The following is a 25,526-nucleotide window of genomic DNA, read 5'->3' on the forward strand; positions in this document are numbered from 1 at the left end:
TTAGCTAAATAAATGAATTCCTGTGAAACATTTAAATATATCAAGTGACAATGAGGTTTCAAATCATATATTATAAAGAGAAAGTATAATAAAAACAAAAACAAAAAAAACCAGCCGAGCAATTTACTACTAGATTTCAACTGATTGTTCTTGCTTCACCCACTTTTAAATCTGTTTTTTTTTTGTATTTTTTTACATTTCAGGATGTTACTAATCTAGTCTTCACTACGTTCTCAAATGTGATCAATTGAATTTGATTGGTGGAATCTTACTGTATCATAACTTCAATAAAAAAAAATAAGGCAATAGAAAGAACCCATGAGAGAAAGTGTAAGTACACCCCAAGATTAAGTTAGTTATAGAACCACCTTTACCAGCAATAATTTATTAGTTTCTTACATCATATTTGAAAAAAGTATATTCCACTCCTCCTTACAACACTGCTTCTGTTCATTGATGTTTGATGGCATTTGTTTATACATTATATGTGGTTCAGGTCTAGACCTTTACCTTGGCCATTCCATAAAGAGAATTTTTGTACTCAACAGAAAACCCATTTCTCAGAATCCATTTGGGGAACACTGCACAGTGCAGAGTGGCTAATTAGGAGGAGGCTGGTATGGAGGATGGAGACTGTATGGCAGACAAGTCCCTGGATGAGGGGATGTTTGCATAGGTAAAATGCACAGTAATACAACTATGCACAGATTGATTGGCACTAACATAAGCCTGCCTGATTGTGGATGTTATACACCTGGTGATTGTCTGTTTTGTAGCAATGCAAATCCGCAGAGCACAGGCAACATCCAAAAGTGCAAGGTACAGCCGCATCCCAAAACACCGAAACCGCAATTTCCTGATTGTGAAGGAATCCAGAAACATTGGGCTGGAAGCAGGGCGACTACACGTAACACAGCCCTGTCATCACCGAAGACCAAATAAGGAGAATGGCAGGAGAGAGCCCCAAACTCTGAAACTCTCCTTGCAGACAGCTATGGCGAGACAATGAGCACCTTCCAAGTCAGGAAACAAAGCTCAGCTGAATTAAACAGTTCGAAGGGAGAATTCAGAAGGGCCTCAAAAACCAAGTTCAGGACCCAAGGTGCTGTGGGTGGCACATAAGGGGGGGCTGCATGCGCAGAAGTTCTGCATTTCCAGAACCCCTGCCAGCAGCTTCTGGAAATAAAGTGGAAAGGCTGATGTCAGCACCTTAAAAAGGAGCTAAGGCAAAGGCCCGCATCCAAGCCATCCTTCAAGAGTGCTAAGAACCTGGAGAGATAAAAAGCAACCGTGTCACAGGACCTTCGGACGCAAGTCTGCCACACTACTTGGTAAATGCGGGCAGAGACCGGTTTTCTTGCCCACAACATGCTATCTACTAACTTGAAGAAGAGACCCTTGGACCAACAAAAACTGGTCTCAACAGCTACACCATTAAAGCCAGCAGAGGAAGGTCCTGGTGCTGAAATGGACCATGCAGCAGGACAACACCCCAGACCCACTCCAACACTCATGAAGTTTGCATATAAAGCCCAACAGGGCCCAATCGGGGGCATTTAGGATCACAGAGAGCCCTGCCCATTTAAGATGCAAAACTCGAGGAAGCATTGGGATGGGAAGGAATAGGTATCCCAAGTGGAACTCCCACCGCATGACCATAACGTTCAGTACACACTCCAAGGGGTCCCTGGTCCTGGAGCAGAACCTTGTCACCTGGTGGTTGTGTAGAGACGCCATGAGGTCCACATCCTCAAGACCCCACTTCCGGAACCAATAAGTAAAATACCTTTGAATGCAGATACCACTCCTCTGACACCTGGGATAAATACAAATGATTTCACTGGGACGAACAGTTCCGCTAAGGACAATATCTGGGGAGCCTCTTTCATAGCTCTTGCACTCCTGGTGTTGCCCCACCAATTGATATACGCCACAGCCGACTAAAAGCGGACCGGAGCCGCCTTGAAGGAGTGACTGAGCTCCCCCAAAGTGCTAGCAACATGGCTCGAAGCTCCAAGACGTTTATCGGGAGAGACTTCTCAAGCTGACCAGGGACCCTGGAGGCGGCAGTGAAGAACGACTGCTCCCCATCCCAGAACACTGACATCCGTGGCGACTATTATCCAGGACCACTGGGCAAAGGGCCCGGCCATCGTCAAATGATCCTCTCCTTAAGCATCCAAGAGAGATGTGCCTTGGGTGACAACCAGAGTGTTTGAGAGGTCAGTCAGAGATGTGAACCAGACCTTTTTGACAAGAGGTCCTGCTAAAGCATCCGAGAACGGAAACAACAGTTTGGGAACGATTCGAAGGTAGAGACCAGCTTCCCTATCAGCTTCATACTGAAAAGGATTGAAGGAAGACATTTGTCCAAAACCCTCCTCACTGGTTCCCTGAGAAGAGGATGCGCATTTTGCTGTCTGGAAGGAAGACTTTCTGTGCTCTGGAATCCACATGGTCAGTCAGCTCACCTCTACTGTCGCTTGAATATTCCAGGTTCAGAGGCACTAGTGTTGCCCAAGTCCAATAGGTCCAAGGCCTGACGGACCGCTAGGACCAAATCCTAGAAGGTTCCTCTAAGTCCCCAACCTGAAGGAAGTCCGAGTCCCCAAACAGTTATCTTTCTTCCTCAGAAGACCCTTCCAACTCAGAGACTGCTAGAAGGGGATGAGCAGAGCGTGAAGCTTGAGGTCAAGAGGTCTTAAACATATTTAATTTTTCCAGGCCCCTGAAGGTCCCTCCTGGGACTGTCCCTGTAAAACAGGAGGAGATGAAGGGACAGGATGACCCATCCCAACATCCTCCGGAACAAGAACCGCTGTAGGTGCCGCCACTGGTACGGCAGCAGAAGCAATAGCCGCAGCCAGCCAGTGCAGGTGTCTCTTCAGGATGGCCTAGTAGCTGACCAGCACCGCTACAGACTCAGCACAGGATCCGCAATCTGGGGTGGTGCGCTACTTGGGTACTGCTCACCAGCATCAGCATTCCTCCCTTCTATGTCCCCTGGACTGAGGAGAGTCAGTTTATTTAACCAACAAAGCCCTAACGATAGGACTAAAGTCACCATAAAACAGAATATGCACCTGAAAACTGTCAGAACAAAAGTGTGGGAGTGCAGTATCCCATTTGGGGGACACTGCACTACCACACTTTTGTTCTGAGAAAAACGATTTTTTACGGAGTACAAAAATCATCTTTTCTCTTGCACAGCCGCTTGGGGGACATTGCTGACCATGGGGATGTTCCAAAGCTGCCCCTATGAGTGGGTACGCTCAGCCCATGTTGCGTGCAACACTTTTCGGCCAAAGCCAGAATCTGGTGAACTTGTGGATAGAAGACCAAGTAACTGCTTGACACACTTGCTCGACTGGATAGCACAAACCTCGATCTGATGGAGTGAGCCGTAACCGTATCTGGAACAGGAGATCCCTCAGGAGATAAACCTGGCAAATAGTGGTATTCATCTATCTGGCAACGGTCCGTTTCATTGCCGACCATCCATACTTGTAAGCGTAGAATACCACCAGGAGTCTTGCGTAAAGAGGCTGTGCACTCCACATACATCCACAAAGACAACCACATTCAGCAAAAGAAGCAAATTCTGACTACCGGATTGCAAGTCCTGGGGCAACGCAGGTATAACAATATCCTGGTTGAGATGATATTTGGACACCACCTTGGGTTGAAATGGGGCCTGAAACAGCTCTGTCCGTGTGAAAAACAAGAAAAGGCGACCTACTGGACAAACCCGCTGACTCAGAAATATGTCTCGAACATGATATGGCAAGTAAAGAAGACAGAGCTGAGAAATTAATCTTAAGAGATGTCAATCTGAGTCCCTTGTCCAGGTCATACTGGAGGAAGGACAAGAAACGAGTGAAACGGAAAGATAAGGTGGGAGCACCTCTCCTTTCACCAGTCTATGTAAGAGTTCCAGAAATTAGCAGCAGATTTGGAGGACGCTGGTTTCCTGGCACTGATCATCGTCTGGATGACTTTTTCCCGAGACACCTCAGCAGCCAGGCCGAAAAAGCCAGCCAAACAAAATACTGATGGAAAAACGGGCCCTGGCTCAGATGTGCCATGGGAGGAAGTATTCAGGACGGTTCTATCGCTATGCCAAGAAGATCAGCGTACCAGGATCTTCTCTGCAGTCTGGTGCCAGCTGAAATACCAGCACTACCTTCCTCTTGACCTTTGTTCAGGACCCGAGGCAAGATAGGAGTCAGAGGGAAGATACACACGTCCCGGGTCCATCAAGGCATCCACTAGGGATTGATGATAGTAGTTAGTCCCTGGGCGCATAGACAATGTATCTTGTGTAAAACAATTTAATAAATCATTGATAATGTAATCACACAGTGCTGTACATAACCACATATATAACAGTAGTAATGGACTTTAAATGGTATATCAATATGATCCCCTTATAGGTATCAACCATAGGTAACAACTATACAAAGCCAATATTGGACCTGATACATGTATGATAATTATATATCAGCTGGTAGCCAAATGAGCTGGCCGTGTGTACAAAACACTGTATAATAGTCCAAAACAATATCTTATATTATATTAGTCACACACAATGTCCAAATGTAACTTCCATAAGTCCATCCCTCCTGAGCGAGGATATATAACAAATAAAAATGATGATGAAAAACGGTGAATGATCCCCAAATAGGTAAAGTCAGTTCCGAAACAAATCCTGGTATAAGAGTGTTATAGGCCAGATGGGTCCATCGGGTGAGCCCAATTAGGAGACTGGTTGAAGGACTTACCCTTAGTAAAGCAGATTGCGAATCACAGAGTTGTGGATAGTCCTAACCTGAAAACGCTCCTTTGTGTGTTGGGCCCATTGCCGTGGCGATGTTTCTCATGTCCTGTTGCCTGGCGGAAGTGTCCGTCTCAGAGTGAATGTTCTTGCGCATGCGACTGTACTACCGCCGCTCGTAGCGGTGGTTGAATGTGTTTGTTCTCAGCAGTAACTGCGGATAGCTGCACCGCTGAGTTGTTGTGTGGCTTCGCTCCAACGCGTTTCACTGACATAATTGTATATGGGAATTCTATATTGCCCAATCCTGCACAACTATGTATGGGGAATATATATCATCCAATCCTGCTAACTATCCCCGTAACCCCGAATTGGTGGGCAATGTGGGAAACCCGAGTATCTATTATCACTTTATTGTGTAAATGTATTGTTTTAATATGAATGGCATTACCCACTATAAGTATGGGGCACAACAATGCGGCATAACTAGCCCAACCATTATCCCCGGTCGTGAATCTATGACCATATGTATATATACGTATGGTTAATTTAACAAAATGGCAACAGGAATTTGTTGCAAACATAAGCAATACTTGCCACTGTGCAACTAACAACAAGGACCACTGCCACCTGGAACTTGTAGGAGACGTTTATTAAACGAGAGACATTGCACTACTGGAAAAGGACTTTGGACTCCTTATAATGGAACCAATTGAAGGAAAATGTAACATTTGCAACTTATCTGGGAACACTATCAACAAAACTATTTTTAGTTAACAATCATTATGGACAAATGTCATATGTTATCCAATTATGGTACATTATCAATCAATCCTAAACCCCATAGGTAACAACACGAAATGTGGAGGATATAACAAACAAAAAAGGAAAAACAAACTTATTTATTATCACTACCCTCATTGGTTGAGAGATCTGTCCATCAAAGATGGGACATATGATAACCTATCAGTAGCCTACCCGGAACATGGGCGCCTATAAGAAATTAATCAATGGGCCCCCCTTTTACAATCCCTGAGGAAGCCCCAAAGGTGAAAAGCGTTGGATTGAAGCCACACAACAACTCAGCGGTGCAGCTATCCGCAGTTACTGCTGAGAACAAACACATTCAACCACCGCTACGAGCGGCGGTAGTACAGTCGCATGCGCATGCACAAGAACATTCACTCTGAGACGGACACTTCCGCCAGGCAACAGGACATGAGAAACATCGCCACGGCAACGGGCCCAACACACAAAGGAGCGTTTTCAGGTTAGGACTATCCACAACTCTGTGATTCGCAATCTGCTTCACTAAGGGTAAGTCCTTCAACCAGTCTCCTAATTGGGCTCACCCGATGGACCCATCTGGCCTATAACACTCTTATACCAGGATTTGTTTCGGAACTGACTTTACCTATTTGGGGATCATTCACCGTTTTTCATCATCATTTTTATTTGTTATATATCCTCGCTCAGGAGGGATGGACTTATGGAAGTTACATTTGGACATTGTGTGTGACTAATACAATATAAGATATTGTTTTGGACTATTATACAGTGTTTTGTACACACGGCCAGCTCATTTGGCTACCAGCTGATATATAATTATCATACATGTATCAGGTCCAATATTGGCTTTGTATAGTTGTTACCTATGGTTGATACCTATAAGGGGATCATATTGATATACCATTTAAAGTCCATTACTACTGTTATATATGTGGTTATGTACAGCACTGTGTGATTACATTATCAATGATTTATTAAATTGTTTTACACAAGATACATTGTCTATGCGCCCAGGGACTAACTACTATCATCAATACTTTGTCTAAGGGTTGAGCTACCCTCTATCCTTCTCCCTCCCCATCCCCTTTTCCCCTTCAGTCCCCGTGTGGCTGCAATATATACAGATCCTTAGGTATAGGGAGCGCTGAATCAACATCCTTTCTATCCACTAGGGATGCCTGCGGGTCTTTGCTTCCGGCACAATACCAGTCCTCTTTGTGGTTCAGCCAATAGGCCATCAATGGCTACCGCCGGCTGACTCCACCTGTCCACAATCTGGGCGGGAACGCCCAGGTGGAGAACCATTCCCCAGGACCAATGGCATGGCATCTCAAGTAGTCTGCTTCCCAATTATCCACTCCTGGGATAAAGACTGTAGAGATGGCTGGGACACCATATTCCGCTCAGTGCATGATCTTGGCAAGGGGACTTCTGGTCCCCTTTGGTGTTTGACATATGCCACCGCCATGGCGTTGTCAGGCTGGATTCAAATGGGTCTGTGCCTCAAAAGGAGCTGCGACTAATCCAGGGCGTTGAAGACTGCTTGCAACCCGATAACACTGATGGGCAGCCATAACTCCTCCCAGGTTCAAAGCCCCTGAAGACAGAAGTTAAGTTTTACCGAACCACAGGCTAGTAGGCTGGTGTCTGTGGTCCCTATGGTCCAGTCCCACACAAAGATTCCTCGCCTGCATCTACAATTTAGAGACAGTCACTAGTGACAGCAGAAAAAACTGTCACAAATTGAGAACAGGACTTCGACCACCTGGCAAGTATCTCGTTTTGGAAGGGTCGTGATTGAAAGCGAGCAAACTGCACTGCTTGGAAACAAGACACCATTTGCCCCATCAGATTCACGCACTGAAGGCTGGAAACATGCTTGAGGGATAACAATATTTTACTTGCCAAAATCTTGTCCTGGGGGAAAAACACTTTTTGACATCTGGTGTGGAACAGGAAACCACCATGTGCTGAGTAGAAACATGGCAGGACTGAAATTTATGACCCAGCCGCGCGATTGCAGCATTTCCGCCATCAAACGCAGGAGAAAGACAGAAAGAAAGAAAGCGCTTGGGTCCCTGGTCACTATGTTTTTGCCGAGAGCTTTTGTTGAAGAGCAGGGGGCTGCATGGGAGCGACATCGGCACCCTCCCCACTCTTATAGTACACTTTTAATAGTGCCCACAGAGTAGGCACTATTTTTTATTAATGGAAAATCAGCATGGTATCTACAATGATCAGCCACAAAATTAAAACCACTGACAAGTGACGTGAAAACCATGGATTATCTTGTTATAATGGCACCTGTCAAAGCGTGGAACATGTCAGGTAGCAAGTGAATAGTCAGTTCTTGAAGTGGATGTGTTGGAAGCAGGAAAAAATGGCAAGCGTAAGTACGTGAGCGACTTTGACTAGGGCCAAATTGCGAAGGCTAGACGACTGAGTCAGTGCATCACCAAAACGGCAGCTCTTGTGAGGTGTTCCTGCTGTGCAGTAGTTCGTACCTACCAGAAGGAAAAACAGCTAAATCGGGGACAGGGTCATGGACGCCCAATGCTCACCGATGCCCGTGGGAAGCAAAGGCTATCCGTTTGGTCCAATCCCACAGAAGAGCTACTGCAGCACAAAAGTGAATACTGGCTATGATAAAAAGGTGTCAAAACACAGTGCAGCCGCAGACCAGTCAGAGTGCACATGCTGACCTCTGTCCAACACTGAAAGTGCCTACACTGGGCACGTGAGTGCCAGAAGTAAACCATGGAGCAATAGAAGGTGGCTTAGTCTGATAAGTCACATTTTCTTCTACATCATATGGATGACCAGGTGCGTGCGTGTCGTTTACGTGAGGAAGACAATACCAGGATCCACTATAAAAAGAAGGCAAGCCGGTGGAGGCAGTGTGATGCTCTGGGCAATGTTCTGCTGTGAAACCTTTGGTCCTGACATTCATGTGGATGTTACTTTGACATATACCACCTACCTAAACATTGTTGTAGAACAAGTAACCCCTTCATGGCAACTGTATTCCCCAATGGCAGTTGCCTCTTTCAGCAGGATAATGCACCTTGCCACACTGCAAATATTGTACAGGTATGGTTTCAGGAACATGAAAGAGCTCAGGGTGTTGACTTGGCCTCCAAATTCCCCAGATCGCAATCATCTGTGGGATGTGTTGGAAAATCAAGTCAGATCCATGGAGAACCTACATTGCAACTTACAGGACTTGCTGGTAACGTCTGTGCAAGATACCACAGGACACCGTCAGGGGTCTTGTGGAGTCCACGCCTAGATGGGTCAGAGCTGTTTAAGCGGCACAAGAATCTACACAATATTAGGCAGGTGGTTTTAATGTTGTGGCTGATCAGTGTATATGACAATCGCAGGTATCAGCTAATTTGTGCCGTTATGAGCTAGTATTGCGTCACGTATGAGGGGTTTTTATTTTTAAAAAGTATAGGACCCCTGTGTTTATAACAAATGAGGAGCCTGGATCATCATCATGTATTTATAGAACGCAAACAGATACCGTAGCGCTTTACAATTTGGAACACAGAGTAATAACACAATACTGAGTAATGCATACAGACAGAGGTAAGAGGGCCCTGCTCGCAAGGTTACAATCTATGGCACAGGATCTAGGTGAACAACAAAGAGGGTTAATGAGTGATATTTTGGGGTGTTTAAATGCAATTTAAATCATTTTCACACTTCTGTCTGTGTTTTATTATTAATATATTTCCTTGGTACACTACAGGTCCCAATGGGCACCTGATGACAGTGCAGGACTACTCTTGTGGTTCCCCAAATGCCAGCATGCCATGGGTATGTAGGGACTTGTAGTAATGCAAACGCTAGCACTTAATGGCAAACACTTAATTAAATATTACCCAAAACCCACCGCCCCAGGGGTGTGGTTAAACCTAGGAAGGGGGGGCACACAAACAGACTAGGGAATCCAGTCCAGTGCTGACAGGTTTAGGGCTGGTTTGGCAATATAGCAGAAGGACCCCACACTGCACGTTTCCCTACTATAGAGCCACCACCACATGTTGCCAAAGCATAGTGAATGCTAGTACTGGCCTAGGCTGGTAGCAGTACACTTGGTTAAGCTATTTATTGACATCACAACCCTGTAGACATTGTGATAGTGTGTATACATTTTAAATGTCAACATTTGAATTTGTAGACTATATTATAAATGTGTTGACATTGTCAACATACAAATTGCATGTTGGTCAGCATAACAGTGTAGACATTATTTCTGTCGACAGTACGAACATAGACATTTCGACTGCATCCCATTCAGATGGCTCACAGGTAATCTTCGTCGTATTAAAGAACACTAAAAAGAGGATTTTTGTAGTTATGTTAAATCCATTCCTTTAATTTCATCTGGGGAACACTCCAACCATGGAAATGGAGGAAATGCTGGAGCTGGGTACTTAGGAGTTAAATTACATGGAGAGCTCTTCCCTCTTAATATCCCCCCACCCCTCAACAAAGGATATTCCAGTATATTACTAACAAAACTAAAAGAATACAGCAAAAAAAATAATAATGTGAAAACATACTTTTCACAAACACAACATAACCACCAACATAACTGAACTAATGAGTGTAAAAGGAAGGAGTGCCGTATTCACCAGCTGGTTGATAGCACTATGCTATGACCAATTATTGAAGTGCATTTGATAAGTATCATCTGGCGGAAATTATCTTTATTAAAAAGGAAGCAGTAGGGATGCACTCTCACACATGGCTTCCACATGCTGACATGTATTACCGCGTATTAGGCAGACTTAACTTTGTGCACTGTGGATATTAATATTTTTATCCCTTGTTTCTTATCTACCCAGACACCCACTTCAAGTGAAGTTTAAAACCAGGCTACCTTTTCTGATTTTCCCAGTAGATGGTGATCCATCTTCATCTTCAGTGGCAAAGTCCTGGTCACCCTGCTCAGTTTCCTTATACTCAGAGCTTGTGTCTAAATCATCTTGTTCTTCCTTTCTGTGAAGAAATGAAAAAAATAATGAATGTTAAGCATTATCTAACATACTAAAAGTTTAATTAAAGTTTAATCTAAACAGCATCAATAAGCCCATAGGTTGGCTACTCACCTGTTCGCGGCGTTGGCACTCCTTCTCCCTGCTCCAACCACATGGAATGTCGGGCGTGACGTATTATTGTCTGTGTAATGTCTTAATAATTTGTACTCTTATTGCCTATATTTAAATGTAATTCCTACTGCGATTCAATGTTAAATATTAAACTACCTTTCGGTATATCTTTTTGTATACTTAAAACGGTCATTAGGGCAGAGAACAGGTTGCTAAATTATTTGAATCCCACCACTGACTACAACATATTTGCATTTAACAGTTCCAAGTTTCAAATATTGTGGCTACATTGAGGGTGGGCGGCAGCTCAAGACACAAAGAGAAACAGAAAGAGGGAGAAGAGGGAGGGAAGAGGGGAATAGGGGGTCTCAGGCATATTTCCACCTTGGGTTGGTTAAGCTGGGGTGGGGGGTAGGGACACAGTTTGGGTTTCTTTTACATTTACTTCAGGATTATTATTTTTTTTTATAATGTGCTACGGTCGATATTGCAGGTTTAACATACTTTATGTCGACTTTACAACCTGTTGACATTATTAACCCTATTGACGAAATGAACATGTCAAAATTTTTAACTGTGTTGACATTCTGAAAGTCAACATTTTCACCCAACCCTGGTTATCTGCACTTAATGTCTTGCTAGATACCTTTAGAGTTCAGAGACTGAGACCCTTGCCAACATGCATCCTGAAGCTGGAAGCACTATAGGCTAATGCAGTGTTTGACAACACCTGGAGTGTCACAGGTTAGCAAACTAGTCCCAGCATGCTTTGCCAACATATAGCAGCTTATTGCTTGAAGGGTATGCAGGGATTTGTAGTTTCACAACACCTAGAGTGTCACAGGTTAGCCAACACTGGGTTAATGCATACCACACAATGAACTTTGTTTCTTGTCTATAGAAACGTATCAAATAAACTTCTCTAAAATTACTTAATTTCTGAGCAGTGACAACTCAATAGCCATGCCATCAAATATAGCCCTTCTAGATTTGGATAAAGAATTGGGCCTTGACACAGGTGGTCTAGCTAAAAAGTTTAAGGTCACAGTTGACCCTGAGGTATCTCAAAAGCTACTGCAGCAAACCATGAGCGTTGTGGCCAGAATAGAAGAATTGCCATGACTTCTGCTTTTTCAGGATGTGAGCAATGAGAGGAAATAAAGGGAAGACATACCTAGTTTAGATTGCTAGAGCACATATCCCCTCTGTTCCTGGAACTTTCTGGAGAAAAATCTGGCCAATATTGCATTTTGATTTGTTGACATTATGTCTACTTGAGGGAGTCCGAACTTTTGTTCTGCATTGCTGCTGCAGAGTTCACTATCCTAGATGAACTTGCTTTTGGCTGAGATATTCTGCCTACCTGCCATATAAAGTGCACAAAGAATCATCAGATTTCTCTCTTCCCATGACTTTTGCTACTGCTGTGTCACAGGAATCCCAGAGGTAGGTAAGCCACATACAGCTAGGATACAAAAAAAAACAACCCACAAGGGTAGAGGAGACGCTACACTATATACTACCTAGTGGTATGGACTAACCAATTGAAATGTCTTCCCTGGAGGATTGAGAGAAGCATGTTATCTTCTCCATGGCAGCAACATGGCAAATATAGTTTTTAAGCTTCTGCAAAAGAGTAAGAGGAGGTTTCGCCCCAATTCCTAGCCAAGACGTATCTAGCGGGCGCAAAAATGTGAGAGGCATTTCAGAATGATTACCGAGATTTGGGTGGGACGGTGATCCGTGGATCTTCCAAATTGGGTGTTTAGGCACAGAGTCAAGTAGACTGAATAGCCCAATAAGAACCAACTAATATATATATTATATATATATTATATATATATATATATATATTCATATATTCAGTGTTCCACACAATAATAAAAAAAATAGAGAATAAGCCAGTCGATTAAATTGGTATAATAGCCGTATTAACAAAGCCATTGATTACAGAGATTAGCACTACTGCCTCGGCCCTCATAATATGGCCTTTTTATTGAACAAATGGGTATCTAACTTACCATAAAGGGTACTGTCAGAAAAATATTTAATGTACAAATGTGATCTGGATATAAAATAATGTGTCTCATATGCCAGTGAAAAATATATCTGTATTAAGAAAAGCAGCTTACCCTGCACTTTTAGCTGAGCCATTGTTCTCATCTTCTCTCAACTTATCCTCTTTATCCTTCATCTTGGACTCTTGCTCCTTTAGCTTCTCCTCTTTCCGCTTACGAATCCTACCAACATGTAATAGGTTTTTATCATGTTAAATTTGTGACCAAAATATAATGGGCAACTACAGAAGACATGGTTTAAATACAAATAATTTTACTCAAAACAAAATGGATGTAACACCCAAATAAAGCAGGGCACATGGATGAAGATGAAATTAACCTCTATACCTATTTATTCCCTCTCTCTTTGCAGGGAAATTTTCTTTTCCTATAAACAGCAAGGAACAGAAGTAAAAATGTGCAGAAAAACAAATAGAAATTTTGTTCTTCCGTTAAATCTACTTTTTTTAATCCAATGGAGGACACTGGAATGCAGGCGTATAGATTGTAGTAACGGGAGCATTTGATGCTTTCAAAATTACCTGCAAAACTGAAGCCCCCTCCCCCCCCCCCCCCATACCACACTGGCTACCTCCTAAACTTTTCTAACAAAGCCCTAAAAGGACAGATCCAAAAGTACAGAACAAGAGGTAAATGAGAGAAGAACGGCCTCCAACCAAACAGATCAAGGATAACAGTGAAAGAACTAGAACAGGAACAGAATAAGGATCAGAATAGAAACAGAACTATACGTATAGAACTTTGTGAAGGTCCTGGAGATCTAGCGGTCGGTAACTCTGTACAACTGCTAAGTGGAGGCCCCATGCAGCGATGCCGACACACTGACTATGTAAGGGCACATTCCACTAGAACAGACAAGCTGTTCTATCCCAATGTAAGCCGGACAATTTACCAAAGTATTACACTTGGCAATGTTCTGCTTAGAGGCGGGCCAGCCTCTTGTGTACATTGTGGAAGACCAACAGGTCAACCATCCTGCATAAATCCTTGGTCCTATCTACATAGTACACAAGGTCTGAAATAATCTAGATAACATGGCGATTGTACACATGTACACACACTGAAATCTGGAAAACCCACATTTATAGTCTCACATAACACAGCTGAAGTAGGCAATACACTATTTGTCATAACATTATGTTTTCTACACGGTTATATGTGTAAAGACTTATTGATAACCCCTATTGTCAATAAGAATACATATTATCTTACGTGAGACTTTGAGGGCAATCTTTCGTGACATGATTATAATTCCCTATATTATACTATGTGCATCAGAGCAAATTGAGCGGAAATTGAAATAGCGTTGTGTTTAAATTGCAAACTACCCATTGTAAGTGGTAATGAGACTAGTTATTAAATGGTCAGTAGCACATTTGCTACACTGTTAGTGGGGGTTTGACCACCCTCACCCTTTAATAACCGGACCCATCTGCACAATAGTTTAGACCACCAACAGCCATGACATCAACCAACTGGATCTGTATGCATCTGCCAAGCAATCCAAAAATTTCATAGTTCCTGTTCCAGGCCCTTGAGAGTCTTCTGTGAACACTGGAACTACTATTTCCTGGATTACATGGAAACCAGAAACTAGCTTTGGCAGAAACAATGGAACCATTCAAAGGACCGCTCTGTCATCGTTAAACACCAGATAAGGTTCTCGACAAGATAGCACCCCTAGCTCGGAAACCCTCCGCGCTGAGGCAATTGCAAGTGGGAAAAAAAAGACTTTCCATGTTAAGAACCGTAACTCTGCAGACTGGAACGGTTCAAAGAGAGGCTTCTGAAGCATATAAAGAGCCAAATTAAGATCCCAAGGATCCGTGGGCAGAACATATGTAGGTTGGATATGTAGGACTCCCTGTAGGAACGTCCTAACATCCAGTATGTCTGCCAGACGTCTATGAAAAAAAACACTGAAGGAAACTTGTACTTTTAAAGATCCTAGGCGAAGACCTCCATCCAGGTAATCCTGGAGAAAAGCAAGAAACCTAGCAAGATAGAACAACTCTGAATTGTAGGTCCGGTTCTCACACCATTTAATGTATGTAAGCCAGATACGGTGGTATATCCTAGCAGAGACTGGCTTTCTAGCCTTAATAAGAGTATCCACTACACTTGAGGAAAACCCTCTGGATTTCCAAAGGTTGGCTTCAACAGCCATGCCGTTAAATTCTGTAGCGGCAAGTCCTGATGTAGGAATGGTCCTTGAAGTAGCTGGTTCTTGCGAAGAGGTAACCGAAGACCTGGACCTACCGTCATTAACAGAATCTCCGGATACCAGACTCTTCTTGGCCAAGCTGAAGCTACCAGAATGACCAGCAGTCTGCCCTGCTTGACTCTCTGAAGGACCAGGGGAATCATGGAAATGGGAGGAAACAGGTATCCTAACCTGAAGTCCCATGGCATTGTCAATACATCCACTGCAACTGTTAAGGGATCCCTTGCCCTTGAGCAAAACTGTGGGACTTTTCTGTTGTGGCGAGACACCATCAGAACTTGATCGGGAAGTCCCCACCTGGCTACCAGGGTCTGAAAAACCTTCGTATGAAGAGCCCATTCCCCCAGCAGGACATTGTGCCGGCTTAGATAGTCCGTTTGCCAGTTCAGGGATTTCCAGTCAGTCTTTCAGCAGTCTTTATTCCTGGCATCCAGAAGGATGAGCAGTGCTCCCTGCAAGGCCTTTAACGTGGCTTTTAGTTCTAAAATATTTATGGGGAGAGAGGTCTCTTGAGCAGACCAGAGCCCCTGAAGTCTTAGATGAAGAGCCACAGCTCCCCACCCCCGAAGGCTGGCATCCGTGGATAATAAGATCCAAGGCCAAAGGGCAAAGGACCTGCCGACCAACAAGTCTCAGGTCGTCGAGTCCCACAGGGACCGAATCTTGTCCTCTGGAAGAAAATATTTTCTGACTGTTGGTATCCACGATCAGTCCCAGAAAAGTCATTCTCTGACAAGGAGTTAATTGGGACTTGGGGCGGTTTATGAGCCAAACATGCCTTTCCAGAATACTGATGGTAAGTCAAAGGTGTTCCTTGAGCAAGACAGCCGAAGCAGCCTTGATTAGTAATTTGTCCAGATAGGGCACTAATTGCACCCCTCTGGAATGAAGATAAGCTGCCATTACCGCCATAATTTTTGAAAAAACCCGCTGTGCTGTTGGAAGGCCGAATGGAAGAGCCCTTAACTGCTAGTGGGCAGACCCTAACGTGAATCCAAAAAGAGCCTGATGTGCTTTCCAGATGGGAACGTGGAGGTAGGCGTCCTTGATATCTATTGACGCCATGAACTGACCTGCCTCCAGTCCGTTGATAACAGATCTCAGGGATTCCATTCGAAATGTGACCACCCGCAGGTGAAGATACAACTGCTTAAGGTTTAAAACCGGCCGGAAAGAACCATCTGGCTTTCGGACCAAAGAGAGGTTGGAGCAGAACCCCCGTGTCTTAGTGTTCTGGAACCTTCATGATAATTCCCTGTGAAAGAAAAGCGACAAACTGGAGCATTGCTTGTCATTTCTGTGGATGGCAGGGCAAGCTGGTTGCCAAGAACCTCAGAGGGGCTGGGCTCGCCAAGTCTATTATATAACTTCTTGTCATGCTCCCGCAAATCCAACTGTCCTCTGAGGACTCTGCCCACTGATCTTTGAACAGTAGCAGATGTCCCCCCACTCTCGCCGACAATACGACAATAGAGGGGGGTCATGCTGCGGGTCTATCCGGAATCTTGGAAGAGGGAGGGCTTGAGGAGGAAGACCTACCTCGGAGTGAGTGTCTCCTGGAACCTGACGAACTGGATCAAAATGTGTGATCCCTGCCAGACAGGCCCCCTCGAAAGGGCTGCCTAAATCAACAAACCTAGGAGTCCTAGGCCTTGGGGCATTGACTGGCATAAAGGTACTTTTGCCTCCCATAGCCTGTGAAATTATGGAATCCAATTCCCGGCTGAATAACACTCTGCTGGAATAAGGGAGGGACTCCAAAGACTTTTTAGATTAAAGAGTCTGCGTCCCAGGACCTCAACCATAAGGACCTCAACCATAAGGCTCTCCTAACCACCACAGCTGTTGCCGAGATAGAGAAAGAAATAGTAGCCGAGTTCTGAGCAGCCTCATAAACGTATCCTGAAGCCTCCTTAAAGTGCAGTGCCAGCGGAAGAAACTCAGAATCCTGCAAAGCTGTAGCCAACTGTTCAGCCCACGTTTCCATAGCTCTGTCGACCCATGCTGATGAAAAAGTGGACCTAAATGAAGTTTCTGCTGCCGTATAGATGGACTTTAGAAAAGCCTCTAACTTGCGGTCAGCCGGGTCCTGTGAAGAAGCTGTTTCTGGAACAGGAAGCGTAGGGTGGCGAGGTAAGCGTGCCACTGGTGTAGCTACCTTTGGGACTTGTTCCCAATGAATAACATCCTCCTCCTGAAGAGGGTATAAAGACAAGTAGCTTCTTGGGACAGCAAACCTTCAGTCAGGTTGCTTCCAAGATGCTTCTGCGATCTCAACTCCACAGAAGGAGGGAAACGGATCGCCTGTCTAGTGGCTTTTTTTTAAAAAAAGACCCCAATCTGTATATCTAGTCTCCTCTATGTCTAGGAAACCCAGGGCCTGACGCACTGCTAGCACCAGGTAATCAATCCCGATACCTGGAAGACTCCTCAGGGTCCACCTGTGCTGAATCAGACTTCTAAAACCTCACCCTCCTCTTCTGAGGATCTCTCTGAGTCAGAGAGGGCCAGAAGGGGGTTAGGTGATCTTGATCTGTGTCTCTTGTTTCTAGGTAAATGTCTCGGTTCTCTAAAAATCGGTCCCACCGATCTAGACTCCTGACAAATGATGTGGACCAAGGCGGTTCACCCATAAGGGGAGCTTGAGATGGCAATGCAGAGGGATGTCCCCTCCTGAACAAGTGACCCAGAAGTCCCCGTAGTGATCCCTGAAATAAGAGGAGCTACTGTTCCCGAGGTTGAAGGGAGTACCGCAGCAACCGCTGGAATTAGAAAGCAGTTGTACCAATGTACTAACCCCCTCGTCAGGGCAGCTGCCCACGCTGGAGTTTCTATTACAGCTAGGGCGTTAGTCTGTGGCTGCACCACCCTAGAAACCCCACCGCAGCCAGCACAGAGCACCCCAGGGTCCTGGTGTTCACTAGGCAATTTAGTGTTACACTTTTAACAAGTATAATTTTTGGCCCGAGATACTTTGCCCTTATCAGACATTTTAAGGTAACAAAGTACAGGCAAATAAGAAAACGGACAAACCCACAAGAAATAAGCAGAAGATACTAACTGATCTATGACCATGTCAAAAGATAGTATCCCTGTATGACTGCTATATGTGAGAGCAAAAGTATCTTAATAGCAATATACTATGCCCCAAAGTATATATAAACATACATCAGTGTTCTAATACATCACTATCTCGAATATAGGGAGCATATAGAAAATTATTTTGGGCTAACCAACAGCAGGAAAAGCCTGTAAGCAGCTCTGCCTCAGAAGTGATCTGATGCCTCATTTCCCAGGCAGATTTGGCGCCTTGACTAGTCCACTGTTCCTTCCTCTGATGGCTTCTCCGCTTGTTTTCTGCTTCTTTATATATGTCAGACCACTGACCAGGCGATTTACTGCTTCTTTATCAAGCAGAAATCGCTGTCTCTCCCCCCTCCTGTCAGCATCTGTTCAGCCCGGCAAAGCAGCACCAAGTTTACCACCTCCTTTTCTGAGGAGACTTGGATCCTTCCAAAATGACAGCCGCAGGCTGTGCAGAGTAGCGGCGCTCTCTGCCTTCATGGCAGCGCCGGTAGTCTTACAATTCTCAGTGTGACAGCGACTTGTTAAGCTGCCTGTCACACTGTTGAGAAGCTGTTATAGAAGTCCAAAAAACTACTGCCGTCAGCGAGAGTTGTCCGGCTCTCCGTCTGACAGCTGCCACTCAGTAAACGAATGTGCTCTGTATAGAACTGAGCACACTCGTCCCTAAAAGAAATTAAATACGAAATAAAAGTAAAAAACCTATCACAGTGAATATAATTCACTGCCCAAAAAAAACCAAAAAAAAAACACAAGCCCAACTCCTTTGGGCACCTAACAAACTGAGATTGCAGGGGGTTGGCAGGGGGGAGGGGTCTGTCGGCAGCTCACAGAATTAACTAGTTAAGTGCCAACTCCTCCTCCTCACACAACCCCATGGTGAACAGTTCCCCAGATGGATGAAAGAGAAAAAAAGTAAAACCAAAAAAAGAAATAAAAACCTTCATAAAACTTCACTATCCAGCCATACCACCCAAGTTCAAATAATGTAGTCTGCACACATGCTTCAGTGCAGCAGAGGCCTTGATTATAAAATAAGCCAGGTGTGTTTATGGGCCTTTTTTCTGTATCAAAGTGTTATGTGGCCTGTGGGTGTTGCTTAACCCCATTCGGAGTCTGCTTTTCTTAGGTGAAGGGAAAATAAAGAGGAACAAAACAGGTAAAGCATGAGTGAGTTCTGTACACTACAGAAAAAAGCTAAATGGCATGTACTCCTATGAAATAAATTAAATATATGTAGTTTTCCTTAAAACCACAAGTTATAATGGCAACACATACTTTCTAGCCTTGTCTAAGCTTGCCATAATATGTAGTATTTTGGCAGCTGCTGTACATGACATGCCATCTCTCCATTTTCTATAAGCTTTTGAAAAGGTTTCTTATTGGTTTCACAAACCTTGCAGCAGCCTCTTCACGCTCCCTGCGGTTTTGTTCAGACTTCAGCTCTCTGAATTCTTGCTTAGCCTGTCGCAGCTCTTCTACGCAATCCTCAATATAGTCTCTGGTAGAAACTAGTGTTAGCAGCTTCCCACAGAGTGCATGAAGAATCTTAAGCTTCTCATCTAAAAAATAGTGCAAGCATAATTAAAGCCCAACACTCCGTATATTACAGGTTAAAAACAACAAATTAAATTAAAGTTTAATTTACACAGAATAGAATAAAGAAGAAAATAAACAGTCTGTTGGTACTGACATGCAGTAAAGAGGACCACAGACAATAAAAGCCTGCATATCTGGTAACATTTGTATAGTTTCTAAAAAGGAACAAAATAGGAGTTCATCCATGTGTGCTATCAGAATCTGCTTCTCACCAGGTGTCAAGGCATACACAGATGTAGTAGACAGTCTCTTCAGGATGGCAGGATGATTGAGACGAAGCTCCATGCAGGCATCATCTGCTGCAACAAAGCCACCCTGTTTCTGGTACCGGTACTGGGCATTGGCAGAGTTTGAATCCGCTCCAGAAGCCAAAATGTGGAGACGAAGGATCTCTGAAAGAGTGCAGCTATCTAAATTCAATTCTTTCAGACTACAGCCTAGGGGGAAAAAGTACAGCAGTTCAGAGTCGGTTCTTGACTTACAAAAACAGGTCAAATGTTTCTATGGACACGCATTTGGTCACAAGTATATTCATTCCCAGGACAGCACACAGAGAAGATAACATAAGATAAATAACCAAGGACACAGTAATCTCTAATACTTTGCACTCAAATGTCAAATCTTAGTTTTGAAGAGACATCATTAGGATAGTTATGGGGTGAATGAATGAATGTTGGTACAGGTGGCAACTCTGAAATTTGTAATCATTGCCCCCAACATTCTTGACCCAAGAAGTAGAAACTGCACTATTATAATGGGTACTTAAGATTGATGTCTCCTTACTTAGAAGTCAATCTCCAGTATTACTGTTTAGATCCCCTTAGCTATGGTATAGTTAGATGCCACCTTGGCTTTGAATATTCCAAACTGGATTAAAAAGGTGATCCTTTTTTCCCCCTAATTCCTTCATGGTCTACTCTATTAGACTTTTCTTCCCAGTCCATCTTCGGATCACTATCTACTATCTCCTCAGTCCTGTCTCTCATTTCCTTGATAACTTTGCTGCCTGGCTCCCCTATTTTAATTTTTGAACCTTCCCTCGATCATCTTGAATTGAGTTGTTTCTGCTTCCAAACTACCTTCTTATTTTGGCTTCTTGCCGTGGACTTCCTCTTCCACTCACTGTAATGATCACTTTCTTGACATCTACAACGCTCACTTACGGCTTTTTGAACAAAAGCCTCCTGCGCTCTGCTTTCACCGCCCAAATCCCTATTTACCAAGCAAACTCCTGATAACCCTCAATCCTGCCACCCTTTCTACCTCACCCAAAACAATTCCATCTCCTATATCTACCTTGACATGTCACGATCAGGCTGTCACTTTACAAACGCATCTTCAACTCAGCTGCCTTCGCACCACCCTTAACCTCCGGCAATTCATATACCAACATTGGTACTCCAAGCTCACAAGTTACCTGCAAAAATGCTCTTGCACTCCTGAGCGCATATGGATGAAATCTCTCTCATGCAGACTCACTCATTCTTTCTTCCTACAGTTCTGCCCCCTCTCTTGGTAAACAATGCTATGTTAACGGTCATCTTCAACTCTCTCCTCTGCCATCCTCTTCCCCTTCTTTACTACCCTAGATTTCGCCACCCACCTCGCCTTCAAAACGGACTACATCCATCAAGAAATCATGTTTCCATGCCTCTCACACCTCGCCCCAACCTACCGCCTCTAGCGATCCATCATATTCTCTGGGGACCAAATCCTTGCTCTCCTGTCATCTTCTTTTATGCCTGTCTCCTTGACCCCATCCCACCTTTTCAGATATCTCTCGCCCAACACAGGCCAGCACCTCAACATGTCCCTCTAGACTGGTACTCTCTTCTCTTCCTTCAAAACATGCTTTTGTCATACTCAACCTTCTCTCAACCCAGACTCTAACTACCGCCCTCTCTCTCACAGCAGTTTCACTGCCATATGACAGCTCCTACACTTGCACCAACGGACTTAGATCAGTCACGCTCTGTGGTAATTGTGGGCGGACACCAGTTTCCTGGCCCTCAACATGGTATCTAGTACCTGGCAGGACAGACCCCTGGACCACCAGACATGCACATGTGGGCATTGATGGAAGCCAGGAACTCATTGGTTTCCAAGCCACTGATCACTGACCTAAAGGGCTCCATGTGAAATTTGTCCACCTGGATATGTAGATTTAGGGTCTTCAGGTTGAAAATGGGGCAAAAGGGGCCATCCATCCGGGAAACCAGGAAGATGTTTGCAAAGAAACCTTGTTCCCACTGCCCTTCCGGGGACCTGGCAGAGAACACCCATGGAAAAAAGGGAAGCAATCAATTGGAGCATAGCCAACCTTTTCACTGTCGCATGGAAGCATGGTGGAGAAAAACTGGTGATTTTCCAAATTTTCTGTCCAGGTGCTTTCATACCGATCAAGTTCACTAAGCTCATCGGAAGGAGGGAAGCAGACTATCCGCTTCTTCGGTCACTTGAGTAGTCGAGGTTCAGACGCTTTAGTGTCATCCAAGGCTAATATGTCCAAGGCCACTGACTGTTAGGACCAAACCCTTAACTCCCTGAAAGATTCCTTAAAGTTCGCAATCTAAGGGGAGCCAGAGTCCTCAAGAACTTCTCCTTCCTCAGAAGGACCCTTTTGAGACACAAACCGCTAACAGGATGAGTGGACCTATTATGGCGCTTACGGGAAGCTTGAGGTCTGGGGGAAACAAGAAATTTATTTAATTTTTCTAGGTCCCGCACCAAGTAAGTGGACCACAAATTGCCTTTAGGAACCAGGAGAGACTATGAACCCAACAAACATCCTTTGAAGCTGGTGGAATGATAGAAGGGGCCACTGATACATTTGAGTTGAAGGGAGAACCAGACCGTCCCAGCACAAGCGCCCGCGCAGATTCACCACCTGAGGCTTACAGACCTTGGGTAGCAGCATCATAGTCTGTACAAACCGTCCCCAAGTTCTGCTGTTCACTGGATAATTAGGGTTTACATTTAGCACAGTTAAAATATTTAACCCTGGGTGCCTTACCCATGTCGGACAATTTCCAGGTACCAAGGTACAAACATTTTGTGAACAGAGTAGCAAGAGTACTTCGTTAACCTGTGAATTTAATATATAGAGCGCTACGGAATTTGCTGGCGCAACATAAAGCATATACCAGACTCTCCGCGGCCAAGCTGGAGCCACCAGTATAACTGGGAGCCTGCCCTGCTTGACTCTCCAAAGAACACAGGGAATCATGGAAATGGGAGGGAACAGGTACCCTAACCTGAAGTCCAAGGATATTGTCATTACATCAACTGCCACCACCAAGGGGTCCCTTGCCCTTGAGCAAAAGTGTAAAACCTTTCGGTTGTGAAGAGATGCCATTAGGACTTGGTCCCGGGTCCCCCATCTAACGTCCAGAGACTGAAAAATCTCCGGATGAAGAGACCATTTCCCGCAGAACTGCATGCTGGCTTAGTCTGCTTCACAGTTCTGGATGCCTGGAATAAAGACTGCGGAGATGGAGGGAACCTGGTTTTCGTCCCAGGTCTTGATCTGAGCCACCACCTCCATTGCTCCTGCACTCCTGGTGCCCCAATCTATTGACATACGACACTGCCGTGGCACTGTCTGACTGCAGATGGACCGGGTGGCCGTGAGGGATGGTCTGGGCGCCCTGTAAGGCCATTAGAATGCCTTTCAATTCCAGAATGTTGATGGGGAGAGGTGTCTCCCGAGCGGACCAGAGCCCCAGAACTCGCAAAAGAAGCCCCCCAGCCACCCGTTTATCTCCAGGATCATGATGGTGAGCTGCATATGCAGAGGCAGCCTTGATTAGTAGATTATCCAGGTATGGCACTACTTGCACTCCTCTGGAATGAAGACAAGGTGCCATTATGTTTGTACACAACCTTGGTGCTATGGAGACCAAACGGGAGAGCTCTGAACTGGTAGTGAGAATGTCCCACTGTGAATCAGAGGAGGGTCTGATGTGCCTTCCAGATAGGTACATGGAAATAGGCGTCTTTGATGTCTATTGACGCCATGAACTGTCCTGCTTCAAGTCCATTGATAACCGACCCGAGGGACACCATTCGAAATCTGTCCGCCTGCAGGTGAAGGTTCAACTGTTTTAGGGCAGAAAGAGCCACCTGGCTTTTGGACCAAAAAGAGGTTGGAGTAGAAACCCTATCTTTTTTGGTGTTCCGGGACTTTGCAGATGACTACATTGGAAAGAAGAGAGGCCACACAGAGATCTATATACCCTCTCGTCATCCTACGAATTCAACGTTTCTCCGAGGACTCTGACCACTGATCTTTGAACAGAAGCAGACATCCCCACCACTCCCACGACAAAGGGGGGGCCGTCAAATTGACGGCTAATCGGGGACTTTGGAAAAAGGACAATTCGTGAAGGAAAATGAAGACCTACCTCTGTGCGAGTGTCCTCTGGTACCAGATGGTCTGGACCGGTGTCTGGCCCCAAACAGATGAACCCCCGCCCCCCAAAAGGGCTGTCTAAACGAGTTAAAGCTTGGTGCTCTAGGCTTTGGGACATTGACCGGGAGGAAGGTCCTTTTGCCTCCTGTGGCTTGACAAATTATTTGGGCCTGAACTGGAAAGCATAGTACCCCACCTGCATAAGTGAGAGATTCCAGAGATTTTAGATTCGGTGTCTGCGTCCCAAGACCTCAGCCATAGGGTCCTTCTGGCCACGACTGCCATTGCGGAGACTGAGGAGAAGATGGAGGCTGCATTTTGGGCAGCCTTCAATTAGGTATCCTGAAGCCTCCTTGAGATGTAAAGCAAGGGGTGGCAAGTCTGAAGACTTGCTGCCAGCTGGTCAGCCCATGTTTCCATAGCTCTGGCAACCCATGCAGATGAGCTATCCCTGGAACAGGAAGTGTGGCGAGCTAAGCGTGCCACTGGCATATAAACCCTTCAGACCCGTTCCCAACGGTTTAGGTCCTCTTCCTGTAAGGCGTATAGAGCCAGGTACCTTCGTGGAATAACGAACCTGCGATCAGGTTGATGGCAAGATGCTTCTGCGATTTTTTTCAGCTCCACTGATGGAGAAAAGCAGATCTCCTAACCTTTTTAAAGAGACTCTAATCTGTAGCTCTAGTAGACCTAATGCCTGCTGGACTGCTACCAGTAGGTCGTCAATCCCTTGATATCTGGAAGATTCCTCCTCAGCTCACCATCCTCTTCTGAGGATCTCTCCAAGTCAGAGGGGGACAGAAGGGGGTTAGCGGGTCTGTGTCGCTTTTGCTTGGGTAAGGGTCTTGGCGCATCCAAGAACCGGTTTAACCTATCTAGGCCTCTGACCAAGCCGGTTCTCCAGTAGGAGGGGCTTGAAAGGAGAGTACAGCTGGATCCCCCGTGGTCCCGCCTGAAATAAGGGGTCTATTGTTAGAGAGGTTGAAGGGAGAACCACAACAAAAGACGGAATCTCTGCCGGTCTAGAAAGCAGTTGTACCAATGTGGTAACCCCCCTGCGTCAAGGCAACCGCACATGCTGGTGTTTCAATTATTGGTGGCGCATTAGTCTATGAGAACCCCACCGCAGTCAGTACAAAGCGTCCCCGGCTCCTTTTGTTTAATGAGTAATTTAACTTTACACTTCGAACAAGTATAATATTTTACACAAGGTGCTTTACCCTTGTCAGACATTTTATAATAAACAGAATCACAGCAATAAAATGTAATACAGGCAATCATACAAGAATAGACAGAAGATACTAACTAATCTAGGACAGAACTCAAAAGACAGTATCCCTGCAAGACTGTGTCAGGCAAAATAGACATGTATTCAAGTAGTATACTGTATATTATGCTATTTGCATCAATTATTTTTTTCAAATACACCCTTATCTATATTATATTG

At 44.8% G+C, this 25,526-nt stretch overlaps 1 protein-coding gene across 3 annotated transcripts in view; it reads right to left on the reverse strand.

The window, feature by feature from the left end:
* BAZ1A (bromodomain adjacent to zinc finger domain 1A) overlaps positions 1 to 25,526 on the reverse strand; it is a 71,299-nt gene that overhangs the window by 19,691 nt on the left and 26,082 nt on the right. For all 3 annotated transcript variants that reach the window (XM_075192697.1, XM_075192698.1, XM_075192696.1), the window contains exons 14-17: positions 19,881 to 20,105; positions 19,466 to 19,631; positions 12,816 to 12,923; positions 10,455 to 10,573 (exon numbers count right to left, since the gene is read on the reverse strand). In XM_075192697.1, coding sequence (XP_075048798.1) covers positions 10,455 to 10,573; positions 12,816 to 12,923; positions 19,466 to 19,631; positions 19,881 to 20,105 — 618 coding nt within the window. The remainder of the gene's footprint in view (positions 1 to 10,454; positions 10,574 to 12,815; positions 12,924 to 19,465; positions 19,632 to 19,880; positions 20,106 to 25,526) is intronic.

The sequence above is a fragment of the Mixophyes fleayi genome, chromosome 12, assembly GCF_038048845.1.
Source record: "Mixophyes fleayi isolate aMixFle1 chromosome 12, aMixFle1.hap1, whole genome shotgun sequence".
NCBI lineage: Eukaryota > Metazoa > Chordata > Amphibia > Anura > Limnodynastidae > Mixophyes > Mixophyes fleayi.